This window comes from Myotis brandtii, unplaced genomic scaffold (assembly GCF_000412655.1).
Source record: "Myotis brandtii unplaced genomic scaffold, ASM41265v1 scaffold13, whole genome shotgun sequence".
NCBI lineage: Eukaryota > Metazoa > Chordata > Mammalia > Chiroptera > Vespertilionidae > Myotis > Myotis brandtii.
The window spans coordinates 5,870,478-5,888,725 of NW_005354595.1; the positions used below are offsets into that span (position 1 = coordinate 5,870,478).

General features: G+C 34.4%; 1 protein-coding gene across 1 annotated transcript in view; it reads right to left on the reverse strand.

Moving 5' to 3' along the window:
- The window catches only part of SMC2 (structural maintenance of chromosomes 2), a 54,543-nt gene that overhangs the window by 10,409 nt on the left and 25,886 nt on the right, over window positions 1-18,248 (reverse strand). Inside the window, exons 13-21 of the mRNA XM_014534445.1 lie at window positions 17,967-18,105; window positions 17,358-17,477; window positions 14,598-14,802; window positions 12,619-12,754; window positions 10,039-10,163; window positions 9,043-9,236; window positions 7,838-7,981; window positions 4,270-4,464; window positions 1,921-2,121 (exon numbers count right to left, since the gene is read on the reverse strand). Coding sequence (XP_014389931.1) covers window positions 1,921-2,121; window positions 4,270-4,464; window positions 7,838-7,981; window positions 9,043-9,236; window positions 10,039-10,163; window positions 12,619-12,754; window positions 14,598-14,802; window positions 17,358-17,477; window positions 17,967-18,105 — 1,459 coding nt within the window. The remainder of the gene's footprint in view (window positions 1-1,920; window positions 2,122-4,269; window positions 4,465-7,837; window positions 7,982-9,042; window positions 9,237-10,038; window positions 10,164-12,618; window positions 12,755-14,597; window positions 14,803-17,357; window positions 17,478-17,966; window positions 18,106-18,248) is intronic.

Genomic DNA, 18,248 nt, shown 5'->3' on the forward strand with positions numbered 1-18,248 from the left:
CAATAATGCTTGTAATTGTTGGTCTTCAAACTTTTTCGGTTGACCTGGACGTTCTTTGTCTTTCACATCGAAATGATCCCTTTTAAAGCATTTAAACTAGTGTTCACAAGTATCTTGAGATGGAGCATGTTCACCATAAGCTTCCTGAAGTAGTCAATAACTTTCAGCAGCACTTTTCTTCAAAATAATGAATTAAAACTTCCCGCAAATGCTTTTTTAAATGTAAAAATATCTGATGTCAACACCTTCAGAAAATTTGACATAGAAGTTTTAAAGCTTGCTGTCAATACGACAAAATAGCATACATATCAAAGCACACATACACTGAGTGGCCAGATTATTATGACCACCCCATCAGTACAATGAAGTGAATTAGTTATGCAAATAATAAAAATAATAAAACCTTGGGAGTATTTGCTTAGAAAGTTTTCAATATTCAGTATTTTTGGAAGTGTCAATGAAGTACTGATGGGGTGGTCATAATAATCTGGCCACTCAGTGTATAGCAACATTATGTGTAACTCCATCTAGTGAAAAAAATCCGCATTATTAACCAGTATACCTGGTAAACTCACTGTAGCCTGATCTCTCTTCCTCTACATCTGACCTAATTGGTGTCTCAAGTTTCAGCTCAACATCACATCTTCAGTGGCCTTTCCTGGTTAATGGATAAATTTTCTGGAAAAAAATTTGAGGTAGGCTGGCTGCAAAGGGAACTTCCTAAAAAGCCTCACATTTCAAGGCCCTTAAAAGCTCCAGCCAGTCCTGCTAGCATTCTGGATGCTCCTCTTCTTTATGGCCAAACTCCTCAAACTTCTTTCCATGTTTTTATCTTACTCCTTGCATAATTCCATGTAGTAGTTTCTTATATAGACAGACACAAAATACACCAACAAAAGGCCATCTGTTGACCAATAATAGAGCTTTCCTCTCTAGTAAGGAGATGGAAGTTGATGAATTCTTTTAAAAAATATTAGATCCAGTAATCATTATCTAATAAAAGCGAACATGTTTCATGATGTTTCACAGCACAAATTCAGGCTAACAATTTACTTCCCCAGTACATTGCAAAGCTTTAATGGAGAAATGAAAACCAGCAGGAACATTTTATAGAAATCACAACATGCACATTATTAGCCTGTTTGTATGTCAACAGTTTTGTGGTGTTGTTATTAAACTCATTAGAGCAAAATTTCTTAAAATTAATTGAGCTCATCCTAAGTATTATCAGTTTTATAGAGCTCTCATTAACTCCATCATACATATTCAAATGAAATTTTGTAGAATTAAAGAAGGTATAGGGCATAATATAAAATTACTCTGACTGCTAGTCAAGAATAGGGGCTTGCTTTCCCCTCTAGATTTTCCTAGTGACATGCCTGACTATAAATGTTTTGTCAGAGTAGGGGAGATGGATAACATTATCGAGCAACTGAGAGCATTAAATAGAAAATGCTGCTGGAATTACAGATTAGGAAAACACTGGTTACATATATAACAGTTTTAATCTCTATTTATGTTTCCAGTATACACTGGAGATTGGTAAGGAGGCAGTATACCTTATTCTTCTTAGCCTCTCAAGGTAAGTGAAACAAATGATAATAGCAATGTGAAGCGTTAACATGATCTGAAAGTATTTTTATACCAAGAATAAGAGAACATATTTATGACAAAAGGGCAAAGCCAGCAGAAAAGTCATTCAAGGTACAACAGAACATATGAACAAAAGGTATTGCAAAAAGAATGAAATAAGAAAACAAAGAACTGAAAAGGGAGAAAAGGGAAACAGGGGAAAAAGCAAGTACCAAAGACATAAAGCAAAAGTTTGACCCTAATAACCACCTCAGCGGTTATACAGAGCCATTGAGGCTACAATGCTATACATGTTCTAACATTGCCAGTCATAAGAAAATGACTTACCCGTTCTTCCGCTTCTGTTAGTACATTCATAGCTCTCATGTTGACATTTCTTCCTAGTTTTTCCTTCATTTCTTGCAACTTCTGAAGTCTCTGACCAGCTTCTTTTGGGTTATTAGTTTTGAAATCATAGGCACTATTGGGTAGTCCAAAGAGGTGTTTCTCTGCATTAATCCAGTCATAATCTTTCAACATTTTGGATACCTAGTCACATGATGAGAAGGATCTATCACTGTTTATAAAGCTACATTTAAATATTTACTAATTTTAAATCAAACACTTTGGAGGACAACACCACAATGACTCACTTGAAAAAATTAGGTTTACTGTTGACAGTGAACCAACCTATAGTAAGTACGAGTATTTTTACCTGGAAGCCAGGCCCAAGAAATTAGGAAGTTTTTTGTTTTTTAAAATATAATCTATTACTTAAGCATGATAATAAAGCCAACTCACAGAAATTTTTATAATGTATATGTATGTAAAACATTTCCATTGGAATGAAATGTAAGTCAGATGAGGCTTCGTAGATTTTACCAAATTCAATCATTGCTTCAAAAAAAAAAAGACAACAACCTGTGGCCCAACTGGTGTGGAATCAGTGGTTGAGTGTCGACACATGAACCAGGAGGTCACAATTCGATTCCCAGTCAGGGGGCATGCAGGAGGCAGCCAATCAATGATTCTCTCTCATCCTTAATGTTTCTATCTTTCTCCCTTTCTCTTTCTATCTGAAATCAATAAAAATATATTTTAAAAAACCTATGAAAATTAAAATTCTTATACCAATACTTAAGTTATAGATTTGGTAAAATCGTGGAAGCCTATTCCTGATTGATACCTAATAATTCTTCTCAGAATTATATCCTAAGAAACTGTCCTAAACATTGATTCCATCCCCGTCACTCTCTTTTGACCAGGCACACACACAACAAACTCCTTCATATAACCAATGAAAAAATGTAGTGTTTAAGGTTAGTTTCGACTAATAGAATAATATTTATCAATTTGTTTCTTTATTAATTGCCGGGGTATGGTCTCATCTCTAGGCTTCCAAGTAAAAATGATCATTTCTAGTCTGTCTTCCCTACTGATACGTAAACTCTATGAAGGCATTCTGTGTACATGTTGCTCATCCTTTTATCTAGCATCTGATACTAGTTGGTAATAAATATTTGATAAACCATGTATTTCAAAGGATCATTGACTTTTTAGCAGTTCCACTTTCAGGTACCTTTCTTAACCGCCTTAACTGTAAATAAAATTCCCTACCAGTCACCAATACTAGCGTTTTTAATGACCAAAAAGGCTAATGGGAAGTCAATACTAATAAAATATTAGGATATTATGATGTGGCTATAAAAAACTATTTTTTAAAACCAAGTAATTAACCTAAATATGGCTCTTTCAGGGGGTGGAGAGACTGTTTTGTATACTGTGATCTTTTTGAAGTTAAATCTGTTGTACATTTATGATGCTAAAAAAAATTTAAAGGCACCAAACTGTTACATACTCGTAAGAAAACTTAATGGGTAAATTATTTAGACTAATGGATGCAGCCCATTAACCAAGCAATGAATTTCTCCAAAAGCGTGTATTTTCCTTAAAATACTTAAAACAAAACAAAAAAACCTGAGATAGCCCAGCCGGTGTGGCTCAGTGGTTGAGTGTCGACCTATGAACCAGGATGTCAGGGTTTGATTCCTGGTCAGGGCACATGCATGGGCTGTGGGTTTGATCTGCAGTAGGGGGTATGCAGGGTGCAGCCAACCAATGATTCTCTCTTACTGATGTTCCTATCTCTCTATCCGATATCAATTAAAATACATTAAAAAAAAAAAAAACCAAACCTAAACCCGAGATAATATAAAAAAGACAACTGTTTGGTAAAACGTCAGATTTCAGATGAGGATGCAAAAATTGATTATGTTGATCCTTAGAAAGACATCCAGAAGCCAATTAAGTTCAGAAGTTGCCTGTATGTACATTTCTGTGAGTCTTTAAATCCAATATGAAATAAGGTAAAGAATATGTATTATTACTACCGACACATTAGTAATAGTTCTATGAATACTGGGGAGGAAAAACCAGTCATTTGTATGGGAGACCATTAAATATGTGGTAAAAACACCTTGTAGATTGGTATGAATACCTGGAATTAAATATAAGAACTTTCGTGCCATTGGTAAAAATGCACATCGCTGAGCAGTTAACGTAGTTTTAAAGCTTCAAAATTATGTTACACAGTAGTTCTGCCATTTATACTTAGTTCTTCATCCAGCAGTTTACTGGAATATCTCAATAACCCAGAAGCAAAAATATGATTAAGGGTAATAATGAATTCAAACATACCTTTGCAGCAGCATCTTCAGCTTCCCGTTTATGTTTGCCGATGTTGTGGTCCAATTCCTTAATTTTAAGCTGAGACTCATTGTTTTGTTCCTTATGCTTTGCCACTTCTGCATATTTAGCTTTAATTACATTGTCCTGGGCTGTTATCACTTCTTTTTGCTTAGTCATCTCTTCTTGAGCTTTATTTAATGATTCCTGAAACAAATAATTAGGAGACGATATATAGCAGTGGTTCCCAAACTTATTTGGCCTACCGCCCCCTTTCCAGAAAAAATATTACTCAGCCCCTGGAAATTAATTTTTTTTTTAATTTTAATAGCAGTTACTCATCGCCCCCAAATGCACCTGTGGCCATCACCGCCCCCCTGGATCGCTGCAGCGCCCACCGGGGGGCGGTAGTGCCCACTTTGGGAATCACTGATATATAGCAAGGATATAGGAGATATTTTTAGTTCACTAAAAGATCATCTAACATCCTTCTGGGTAAGATAGCAATGTGACTACAGGCAGTAGTCACATACCCTCAATTATATCCCCATTAAAATGACTAATGAAACTTATACATAGAAAACTGGGATTTCCACTAGGAAAAAAAAGAGAGATGAGATGCAGTGATTATGCTGGAGGCAACAAAGTTTTTGCTGAATATAATGTAGTTAGGATTAATTGGGGCCAGGAGAGACTATTGGAATCTGACCAGTGAGATTTCTCGAAAAAGTGGCAATTCTGGGTAGTTAATAAGGTAATCTGATAAACTCCCAAATGACACTTATCAGGAGGAGCAAAAAACAAGGGTAGAAATAAGGTAGGCTGGGATCTGTTCATTTTCCCCTCTGTAGATGTAAGCCACATTATCTTTATCAGTAACAATGGAAGGTCACTGTTTGGTTCTAGAACAGGGGTCAAAACAGGGAAATCGAAGAAAGAGGAACTTTTTTGAAGAACTAGATCTGTGGCAAAAGGAAAACTTCCTGGTCTGACTTCTATCCCCCAACCTCAAAGTGGTCATTACACCTGGAATTTAGTCTACCACCAATGCTTCTCCCTAGATCTTAACTCACACAAATACCTACAGACAAAAAAACTTAGGTCAACTTGTATTTGGGTGATGGAAAACAAATAGGACAACCTGCTCCCTAAAAGACTCAGGAAGAACAACCTGATTAAAAGTGAATGTAATAATTTTTTAAGCATGCTCATAAGGAAACAAGGTAATTCTGAACAATAAAGAATACCTGACATTATGATTAGGTTACTGAATGTGCCCAAAATGCTTTTGCAGAAGGAAGATAAATCATGGCATTGATCTAAACCAGCGTGCCGACAGTATTTTTAAAACAAGCAATACATGACTATTTAGTCAGGGGCACTGACCTTTTTCCCTTAGATTGTCAAATAAAAAAATGACAATAGCCAACACAATAGCCGTCTGTTGTATATCAATACAAATTTTACACATTTTTTGGTCAGACCTGCAAAAAATATACATACTTTTTGGTGTGCCACAGAATTTTAGTAATTCATTTATTTGTGCCATGAGATGAAAAAGGTTGAAAATCGCTGATCTAAAAAGACCCAAAGACATTTTAGCCTTTTAAAAGGTTTAAAAAACAATAATAAAAAATACTCTGGTGATATTAACCAAAGGAAAACAGACAAGTTTATGCTGAATCTAATTAATGCTGTATCTGACAAAAACATGTTTATGAAGAAGACTGCCTAAACATTAAATCAGTCACACCTGCAGTGCAATCTTTAATCTTTTAAATAATCGTTTTTATAATGGTAGGGGAAAACAGGAAATCTGTCACTTAAGGTTGAGCAGAAACAAAATTTTAGTGTTATTTGTTTTAAGCTAATTAGTTTTAGGCAGTTTATTTTCTTAACTCCCTAGAATGTCCTTGACACCTCTTACCAGCAAAGGAAAACAATTTAGAATGTAAAGTCTGAAAGAACAACCTTTAAAAACTAAGTGACCCATTTTATAGTTTTCCATAAAGAGAAATGGATACCCTCTTTATAGAAAGAGGTACATGCTTTGACTTTATGTAGATGAAGGAAGGAGTGTCTAATTTTTAAAAATTCTACACCATGATATTCATGAAAGACAGAAAATATGGAAGAATGAGATTAAAAGATAAATCAAAGGAAACAATGTTTTAAAAACTAAAATTTCCTTTGGAGACATAATAGAAACTATAGAAAACTTAATCACAAACCACAAAGCTGAGAAGCATTTCTATCCCTTATAAACAACAACAAAAAACGAATTTAAACAGGAACAGAATCAAGAGGAAAGACCTACTTTTCAAAATACAGAATACAATAATTAAAAGTCATTTCAAGGGGAAGATGTAGAAGTAGAAGCAAGGCAAAAACATTCTTTTGCCACAAGGTAGGTAAATGAATGGAACTCCTGTTAAGCTGTGTACATTTTGTTAACATGAAAATCAATAACATACTATTTAAAAAAAACAGTATTGATAGTAACATGACAGAAAACTTCATTTCTTATATCACAAAAACGAAGGTACATACACTAAACAGCGTGGTTACTAGTTAATGCATAAGTAAAAGTTGCTAAGAGAATAAGTTAAAAGTTCTCATCACATGAAAAATATAACTGTGTGGTGACAGATGTTAACCAGACTTAATCATTTTGCAATATATACAAATATTAATCATTATATTCTACACCTGAAACTAATGTCAATTATAACTTATTAACATGAAACAACAGAATTCAAAGTCAAAATCACAAAAAGGGACAAGAGGGTATCCAATAATCAGGAGGGGCAATCTCTAATAATAAAGACATACCCTAAGAAGCCCCTTTGACTCCAAATCCACTGCCTGCTTCTGCTATCATGAAGTCGCCCTTGCCAGCTACAATATTATGCCTCATCAGGAAAGGATGCTGTGGGGACACTGTGTTGAAGGAAGGGGCTTTACTGTCTGGTGTGCTTTTCTCAGGGACAAGCTTCATGGCAGTGAGGGGGCTTCTCAGCATGTTCACAGGCTAGGCGCCTCCCCACAGAGAGTCTCCCCTGGCATCACAGAAAGCTATTTCTTAGCAAGTGCCACCCACACAGCACTTTCCTACAGAGGGCTTTCCCTGGCTCTCCAAACCTCACCAGTGGGCCACAGTCAGGTCTTCTCCAACTACATCTGGTTCTCAGCCCTGCAGTGGAATGGGGCTCTTTCCAGATTTATTTCGTCCATGGGGACACTGCTTCAGCCCTACAGGTAATGGCTGTTCCCTTATCTGCTGTTCCTATTTTCAGAGTTCTCTAAACTCCGTAGTGATCCCACATCATTCCAAATTCCTATTACTGTTAATAATTTTCTTAATTTAAAAGTTGCCCGTTCAAATTACTGTGTAGTTTTTGTTATCTGAATAAACCTGGACTAAAATAATTAGTAACATTATTTCAGGACTCTTTCTGGATCAGTAGTTATTTTTGAGTGAAGAGATTGAGACCTCTAAAGTTAATTAAATGTCTTCTAGCCAATGTTATATAAGTAGATGAACATTTGCAATTTCTTCAATATGGTAAATAAACCTTACCTTACTTTTAGCCACCTCAGCTGCCATCACTTCAATCTGACCTTCATAGGATTTGATGGCTTCATTTACAGCTTCAAGCTGTTGTTCACAGGATGCATGCTCTCTCTTGAGCTCTTCCAGTTCCAGAGTGATAGCTTCAACTTCCTATAAGAAACACAGGGCATTAACTACTGAAAAGTAAATACTACATATCAACAAAATTAGTAAGACTCTCATGCAAGTAAGACCAACAGCTTAATTGCTTAACTACCTAAACAGTGATGGCGAACCTATGACATGCGTGTCAGGTGACACGCGAACTCATTTTTTTGGTTGATTTTTCTTTGTTAAATGGCATTTAAATATATAAAATAAATATCAAAAATATAAGTCTTTGTTTTACTATGGTTGCAAATATCAAAAAATTTCTATATGTGACACGGCATCAGAGTTAAGTTAGGGTTTTTCAAAATGCTGACACGCCGAGCTCAAAAGGTTCGCCATCACTGACCTAAAACATATCTAAACTGCTTCACCAGAAGAAGGGAGGGAAAATAAAATTTACTCTCCTATACTTAAATATTGCACATACATTTGTCATTTTTTTACCAGTTCAAGGAACTTTGCATGAATTATCTTCCTTTTACTCCTATAGGGGAAAACAATATCGAATCCTACATAACAGATACATTAAGTACAGGTAAAGCCTTTTCTAAACAATGTAAAAAAAATAGTTTCTCTATTTTCTTCTTTCCTATTATAGCCTTTCTTATCATTAGAAAATAATTTGTGCAGCTATTTAATGACAAAAGCATGAGTTAAAAAAATAACTATGAAGAAAAGTGAAATTTTATGGAACAAGTTTTTTCTGAACAGTGATTCAGAACATAGACATTGGAGACAGAAAAAAATCTAGGTTTAATTCCCAGCTTTGGTACTATCCAAAAGATATAATCAAATATCACCAACCTACAATCGAATGGCATTCCATAAATACAACATGCTTTGTCCTACATCATTCTTTCACAGTATACATTCACATAAATGATCAACAAAATAAATACTGAATCTGATATGACATAACAAGATGTATTTCCTAAAAAAGTACTCTTTGTTTTTAAATTCTGTGATGAATTCTGAAAAATAAGGCCAACCACTGGTGTTCTACCACCTTCAGCTCTGTGTTGATGTTAAAAGATTGGTTCTATTTCAACAAAGGTTATTACCTGTTGTTTTTCTTTCATTTTCTTGCTGGAAGCATCTGCTTTTGTTTTGGCAAAATCAAGTTTTTTCTGAGCATCCTTCAGCTCTTTCTCTCTTTCAGCTTCTGCATTTTTCATTTTATTCTCTAATACTTCATATTTTTCTTCTGCTTTTCTTTGAATTTCTTTGGTGTTTTTTAAGGTCTCCTCACTTTCCTCTGTTTAATAAAGTAGGCAAATGTGGCTGAGGTACTTCAACTATTAACAGTTATAGATAATGGCTTACAAATTCAACTTTTAATAGAAAAAATGGTCTGGAAAGTTAGAGGCTAGAAGTTAAAAAACAAAACAAAACAAAACTATTCCAACCTTATTCTAGAAATGGTATGTTGAAACACAGATCCTGCATAAGAGCCATACTTGAACTATCTGAAGATCTATAATGAAATTATTTCCAATCATATGAAATTAACAAATATAAACCTAACCTATAACTTATATTAAAAAGATGGTCTATGATCTTTTTAATATCTGTGTGCTTCCTAAAACCAGAACAGAGAGAATAACTATATTTTTCCTTTATTATAATGGCCAGAAAGCTTAGAATTAATTCTATAAACAAGCTTACTTTGTGTTCTTCGCTCATTTATTTTGATTCAAGAGAAATACTGTGAAAACATGTCTAGGATAAGCATAGTAAAAATATTGTCTCTAAATTTAAGAAGAAAGAATAAAGTAAGATAGAATGAGTATGTTACTCTCATAAATTACACACTGATAGAACCTGGAGAATTTTACAAGTCTGAACAGGAATGGATTTGGAGAAATGAGGACTTTCATATGCCACTAGTGCAAATGTGTACTTCTACAAATGGGCAGAATTTGGCAATATAGTAATCATAACATGTAATAATTAAAATAAGTTTTAAAGATAATTCAAATAACTACATAATAAAGATAAGCTCTAAATACCTCAAGTATGGTTATCAGAAACACATTAAGTACAGTTCCTCATCTTACCAATGGTTTTTTTAAGAGCATCTAATTCTTCTTGTTGCTTGTGATAGGAACTTTGCTGGAGCTTGGTTTGTAATAAATCTGCCTCCTCGGTTTTCATCTCCCACTGCTGTTTTAGTTTGCGATACCTTAGAAAAAGTGAAGTTTGTACCAAATGAACATAATTTTTCTGATGTTTGAGACATGAATCCAAACTACAGGCTTTTACCTAAAATAAACTCACATACTAAATATAAACAGTATAAAATACCACTGGTTACAAGAATAGTTTTGAGGCATCAATTAAATTCAAGGTTGATTTGGTCATTGGAGGTTAACAACTCGAAATGACCAAGACCGATAATTATTTACAGCAATACTTCTATTTTTAGAAAACAATAAAAATCATCTTTGAATGAAATAGGGCTTCCTTAAAAATAACCCTTCCTACTAATCCTTACGGAAAGGAAAAACTCCAGATTAATACTATACACTGGGTGGCGAGATTATTATGACCACCCCATCAGTACAATGAAGTGAATTAGTTATGCAAATAATAATAATAAAACCTTGAGAGTATTTGCTTAAGAAGTTTTCAATATTCAGTATTTTTGGAAGTGTCAATGAAGTACTGATGGGGTGGTCATAATAATCTGGCCACTCAGTGCATTTTTACACACAAATTTAAATTTTTTTAAAATTTGATTATCTAGTAATCTCCATTTTCAAATGTTAAAAAAAATGATGTTCCCTACATTTTCTAACGAGACATAGTTTAAAAGTGCACAGCACAGAGTAAACATTTGCAATGCATTTTCCTTGCAAACCCTGGGATCTACCCCAGTTCTGGCTGTTTAGTTATTTCTTTAGAAAGTATGTAGCTAATTCAGCTACAGTTAAATTTCAAGTAATCAGAAAATCATGAAATTTGAGGAAAAAGTATAAAACAAATACTTCTATGTGTATCTAGCCTCAAACTGCTTGACATCAATTTAAAAAAAAAAAAGGCTATGTTCCTGATATGGTCTATGAAAGAATAGCTTTACTTGACCCTTCCATTCTCATATTTTTCAAAATCTACTTCCTTTCCTTAACCCCAGTGCTACAAATCTATAGGACAATTCTGCAAAATAAATGATCCAATACTGCTGAACAAAGTTAACAGTTCTAAGCCAAATGTGAGCACAAACTCACTGCCATGCCAGAGCTTCCACACAGAGCTCAGGAAAATCTTGTTGCATTTTTCTCACAGAAAAAGTTCAGTCACTTTATGGTTAATTTATGTTACTGAAGGTAAAATGCAGGCTAAACATGTATATGATGTTTGAAAGTGGGCAGTCTGATATACTGTATCTTGGAATGACCATGTTGACTGATTATAACAATTTCTTCAATATACAAAGTATCCTAAATATCTTGTTACCATTCTAAGCTTTGATAATTTTAAATGAATGCTACAAATTTCATTTCTAAGTTTATGTAGATTTTTAAAAAACCTTTATTCAGCATTGTGAATTCTAAATAAAATGTTTGATTTTAATTTTATCTCAGTTGCCAATTGCCAGCTTCAGAGGGACTGGAAAAAATTACACTTTCATATAATGTACTTTGTAAGTTGTAGTGTTTACACTACTGAAGCCTTTCAAAGCAAGTAAGGACTCTTCTCCAGGATAACCACACGTGGAGTTCACTCACATCATTCAACAGCCACCTTCTAAGCGAGGCTTTCCCTGAACACCAAATCTGTAATTTCAGCACCTGTTTGCCCTGGACAGCTCATTATCTCCTTTCCTGTTGTCCTTTTTTCTCCTTAGAACTTAGCATTTCTCTAACATACTTTACCAATTTAACCTTCTTTAGTGTTTGTTTCTATACACACACACACACACACACACACGATGAAGGAAGAGATTTATCTGTTTGATTCATCACTATATTCCAGCTCCTATAAGGGTATTTGGCACATAGGAAGAGGCACTCAAAAGTGAGTAATGCTAAGTTACAAAGAGGTTACATTAAACACCATGATCCCAATTTTGAAAATATTATAACATGCATATACCTTGTACCATACATAAACAGAAGTAATATTGAAAGGTTCACATACATACCTATAATCTACACCCACAGAAGAAACATGTAAGGACACTTTAATTTTAGCAGTGACTTTCTGACATGAACTTACTTCCTCCATACGCAACCTAATAATTTTCAATAGCTATAGGTCAGCCATAATGCTGCTAAAGTCAGTGCAGACACCTGATCAATGCTACACTGTATCATTTCATTCAAATCAAGGACCAAGTATCTGCTATCAACCTCCAGAGTACATCTCAAAGGGAAAGGAGAATATTTGGCTAATTTTTCCTTCAGTTTAATTAATTTCTTATAACAAAGACATTATTTTTATTAGAAAAACTGAATAACAAACAAGTTATCAACTCACAATTTATTCAACTAAAAAAAAAACAAGAATAGTCTGAAAAAAAGTCAAAGTTGCATTTCTTTAGATAAAGATATATTTTCTTTCCTTTTCTACCATGCAAAATCTTTGGCCAAAAAGAATATATATAAATATATGTAGCTTAATTCAATAGGTCTTACTTTTCAGCAGTGTTTTTAAGACCTGCTAATTCCTCTTCTAGAGCCTGTAGTTCAGTCTCCTTGATTCTCAGCTTATCTTGGACATCTTTGAGCTCCTGAAACTTGGTTAAAATTGAAGCCGCTTGGGATCGAGCACCTGATAGAAATTGAAATTGTACAATAAGTTATCACATATTTAGTAAATAAGTTTTCTAAGAGAATTATACTTGAAATGATTCCATATACAATCCTTTACAATGAGCTTATGAAATTATAGAATTTACTTCATTTAAATCTTACAACATACATACTTGGTAAGTACTTCTAAGTAGATGTGGTGGATTATTTGTTCAAGCTAATCACTGTCCCTGCCTACTCCTCATAAAGATCGGGGTTAGGCATGTAATTTGATCTGGTCAACAAAATGGGAAATGTGCCTCTTCTGAAAGTGAGCCTTAAATGACAGCACCTAAATCACCACATTTTCCCCCTCGCCCATTTCTCCTTCAGCCTGGGTTCCAGAATAAGATTAGCATGGGACAGAGACAACTGACCTATAGTTATTGTAGCATAATCATGAAAAAAAACACTTGTAAGCCACTGAGAGTTGGGGGCTGTTTGTTATACCATAACCTTGTCCAGGCTGATATAGCAGAGAGAATTGGTTTCACTTTATAAACAACTGTATTTGTCTGGCATTGACAGGCTGAGGTTATATTGGCAAGAAAACTCTGTAGGTTTGATAAAATACAAAGGTCAATTAGCAATGCCATTATGAGCATTATGTTAATATGATATGGGGTTACACATTTGCTATCCCTTAGGAAGGAATTTTAAGAACATACAAATCAATGAAATCTAGTTTCTTCTATTTTAGATATTTAAAAATATTTGGTCTGTCTTCCCATTGTAACTACTAGTCATCTTATTGTGTACCGGGGAATTTGATCATCGGATTCATTTTGTTGACTCTTGTCTTCTTGGCCTAGAAAGAAATTGTCATCTAATATGTAAGAGGTGTTACCTCTTGGTTTGGTTAAAAGCACGAACTCTAATTATTAGAGTTCAAATTCTTAATTTTGCCACTTATCAGTAAGTTATTTAACCACTCTGTACCTTACTTTCTACAACTGTATATGAGAGATGATTGTGATATGCTTACCTCATAGTTGCTATAAGGATTAAAAGAGTTAATTATATAAAGCCCTTAGAATATGGTTTTATAGCGTGATAGAGATGTTCTCTACCTGCATTTTCCAGTTACCCATTAATTAACCATTTATGGTTACTGAGCCCTGAGAATGTGACTTGTGCAAATGAGCAAATTAATTTTAATTTTGATTATTTAAATGTAAAGAGCCACATGTGGCTAACAGTTCCTATTTTGGACAGCACAATCTTACAACACTGCTTAGTACACAGTAAGTATTATTCAGTGTTTGATATTATATGATCACTTGATACAGATCTGTAAACTCAATGTGGTAAACATTAAAACAAGAAGCATATGGTCATTATCTAAGAATTCCTTTCTTAAAGCATTAAAAAAAGTACCATCTCCAGGGCAAATTTAATTTTATTTTGACAGGAGCAGTGGCATATACATAAAGTAGAAGTTAACATGTTTGATGAAGGAGAAATGGGTGGTTAAGCTACAAATATACTGGGGGGAAAAAAGACTTCATTTCCCAGTGACTAGAATATTCTGATAGGGCAAAAAGCAAAAGAAAATAAACAGTAATGGTTTTACTTGAGATGAATAAAAAAAGCTAGGATTGATGCTTAGACTAGAGCTCATTGAGGACTATGACATCATGTAATCTCTCAATATTATTAAATACCTGTCATGTGGAAGGTATTCAAAAGAAAACCCAGTATCTAGATTAGTAATAAAACTCTAGATTAAGTCATTCCAACCCTACTATTTTCTGTTGAAGATAATAAAAGCTCCCATCCTATTTACCACATAGAATTATGAGGACAAATGACATAATACCTACCTCCACTCAGTGTCCCGTGAGGATCAAATACCTCACCTCCTCGAGTTACAGTTCTAGTCATTATCCTTTTATCAAAGGCTACTTTTTTTGCATTATCCATATTGTCACAAACAAAGGTTGTTCCAAAGACAAATTCCATTGCTTTCTGAAGTTCCGGTTTGTATTCAACCAGGGAAAGAGCCACATGAACATTGTTAGGGCCAACCTGTGGGAAAAAAACAGATGTGTACTTACTACTCCTTTCCTTTCAAAATCATTTTATAAAATAGTAAGAATTGCTACAATAGAAATTTAGGTAATACTTATCTAGCAAAATAATTCCTTTAGAACTTTCTAAAATGCTATGGAAATCTCAAGAGTTTTATTTAGGAAATTTTTTTTTCTTCAAATTTAAACCCTGAAAGACCTACTGAGAGTTTCCAGCAAGGAGGAGCCACTATGAAGTTTCTAAATCCACACTGGACTATTCGAACAGACTTTCTTAATTAAAGTATAGCAATGCTGGACCAACATTTTGACATAAAATGTTTTGTTTCAATTATTAGTAATATGGTTGCTCCACAGTGAATGCTTTTTCATTTAAATTAAATATGCTAGGGCAGCCACGAAATAAAAACACAATAATTGAGTAAAAATTTTTTTTAAAATCCCTGTCCTTTATTTTGATACAGCTGTCTTGTCAGACTTTATTTATAGTGTCCATCTCTGCCGGTCTTTTAGAACAACTAAGCATTCTTTATGAAGCTTAGCAGCAGCAGAAGTCAAAATAAAGGAGGCTCTATGTAACACATATTCAGCATTGTACCGTGACGTAGCAGCTACATTAAACACATCTGGCTAAAGGATTTAGCAGTATTTTTACTGTTACTTGAAATCCCAATTTACTTCTGACACTGGGACTGGACCTAAGGTTGAAATAACTTTCAAAGCCTTCAAAGTAAAGGAAGTACTAACCCAAAATACCACCTTTCAATTACTATGCACTCATCTCCATCCCCTGACAGTGTATAGATCAACACAATTGTACTTTGAAGTAATTTTAACTGAAGACTTCTCAAAATTTCAGCAAATATACTGAATATACATTTAATATCTTAATTACAAATGCACTGCGAAGTTTCAGTCTTTTCAACTCCTGCACTTGAAATAACTACTCAATAAGCTGATTCTGCTGCTGAATGCTATACAGTCGTTAATAGCCTTTTAAATGAACTTCCTTATACCCATCTGCTATTTTACTAGTAGTCATACCAGGGGTTAGGAGTTAGCTACTACTTCTCAACAGCTGACTGAATATCTCTGCCATGTGTTTTATACGTCCACAGATTGAAAGGCAACTTAGAAGAACTCTAACAGAGAAGCATCTCTGCAAGATCAACAGACACCTTCCATATACGGTTCTTGCTGTGGACAGTTTACATGTGCCTAGCATGAAAAAAACTGAAGAATTCTGGTATTAATAAACTGTAATTCTAATTATTCAGAAAACAGAAATTCAATACAATCAAGAGCCACTTAATGATGGGGATATGTTCTAAGAAATGCATTGTTTGGCGATTTCTTTATTGTGCAAACATCATAGGCAGCAGTCGCCAACCGGTGGTCCGAATGGTTGGCGACCACTGTCATAGAGTGTACTTAACACAAACCTAGATGGTAGAGCCTACTACACAACTAGCCTATTGATCTGTAGGGGAGGAAAAACAGTTTTCCCTTCACTTTTCTGGTTCTTGGCTGAGACATCCCTAAGAAAAAAAAAAGTTAACAGGAGAAAAACAAAAGTTTAATAACATATATACCTCCTGTTTACATGGAAGAGACCTGGAAAACTGACTCCTCAAAATAGCTGAAGCCAGCGTTTTTACCATCTTACCTTAAATACCATCTTCAGTGCAAGGCAAAAGATGTTGGGGTGGGGAGAGTAAGTTACCAGAAAAAGCACAGTAAACAAAGGTAAGTTTGCTATGTAGATTTAATTCCTTGTCTTCTACACTGATATGAGTTTCTAGAGCAGGGGTGGGCAAACTTTTTGACTCGAGGGCCACAATGGGTTCTTAAACTGGACCGGAGGGCCGGAACAAAAGCATGGATGGAGTGTTTGTGTGAACTAATATAAATTCAAAGTAAACATCATTACATAAAAGGGTACGGTCTTTTTTTTTTTTTTAGTTTTATTCATTTCAAACGGGCCGTAGTTTGCCCACCACTGTTCTAGAGGAAAGGTGTCACTCCCCTCTTCACCCTTACAAATGAAAATATCTTTTACAAAGGGTAACTTCTACTTTCTTAACAAGCCTAAAATATTTTTATACCAAAGAGACTATTTAGGAGTAACAAATTGTTGCCCTACAGCTTCTAGGCTACAAACCTGTTCAGCATGTTACTGTATGAAATACTGTAGACAACTGTAACACAAGGGTTAGGTACTTGTGTAATATGTGCTATGACATTACTAAGGCTAGGACTTCACTAATCCTTAAAAATTTTTGAGCTCCATTATAATCTTATAGGACCAAGGCCTTATGTCGGGTCCTTTCTTAATGGGGAGAGTACTGTTTTTACTATCACCTGATAGTTATGTAACTTGACTTAAGGGTTAAAGAGATTCTAATACTACAACTTTGAAACACCAACTATATTTTTTTATCTTAATTTTTAAATCATGGTAGAAAAAAATTTTTGCAGTTCTGCATATGATTAAGTCCCCCAAAATTAATGTTCTCTAATTTTAAAAATAGAGATAAAACATGTAAGACTTACAAGATTCTGAGCGACCCTCAGGGTTTCTGGAGCAATACACGTGGCTGAAATTTTATTGAGTGGAATTATAGTGTATCGACGCTTCAATTCCCCCTTTTCTAGTAGCTTTTTTCCAGTAACCTAAAACACAGTGCATGTGAAATAAAAAATACATGTATATTATTAATGATAACAGAAAACATTTGAATGGAGAGTGCACATTTAGGAATCCATAATCAAATAAATGTTTAGTGCCTACTATCCTGAACAATTAAAAGTCTAAGGCTGATAATATATATTCTGGATTCCTGAGTGAGCTTGAGACTTCCTCTGAAATACAGCTAAATCCTATATAATAAAGAGCTAATATGCTAATTAGACCGAACAGCAGAATGACCCGAGGCTGCTGGGGCTGCAAGGGCCGAGCCCCTTGCACTATTTTCGTGCATCGGGCCTCTAATCAAATATGATAATATAGTAAAAATGTCATTAACTGAAAAGTTTTAACTTGTAAAAATAAGCAACCTTGGAATAAGCTTACAACATCAAAAAAGTACCCAAATCTCCTAGCAGCACATCATTATCAAGCTGAACAGCAATTACAAATTTCCTTTATTAAAATCAATTTACCTCTGTGTCTACTACAACATTATAGAGTCGTTCCCCAGCCACCAATTCTAAAGCTGTGGTTGCAGAAGTGTCTTTCACACTAATCAAAGAAGCTACAAGTCCTTTCACACAATTTCTATTCCAGTTCTTCTCTGGATCCCTAAAATGGAAAAGATGACAAAAGTCAATCTTAGATAAGAAAATAGAAAAAAATTATATATATAGTAATACTCAGGAGCTCTTTCCGACAACACATTAAACTGACAGAAGAATCATATAGATTTAACAAAACAAAAACTTGAA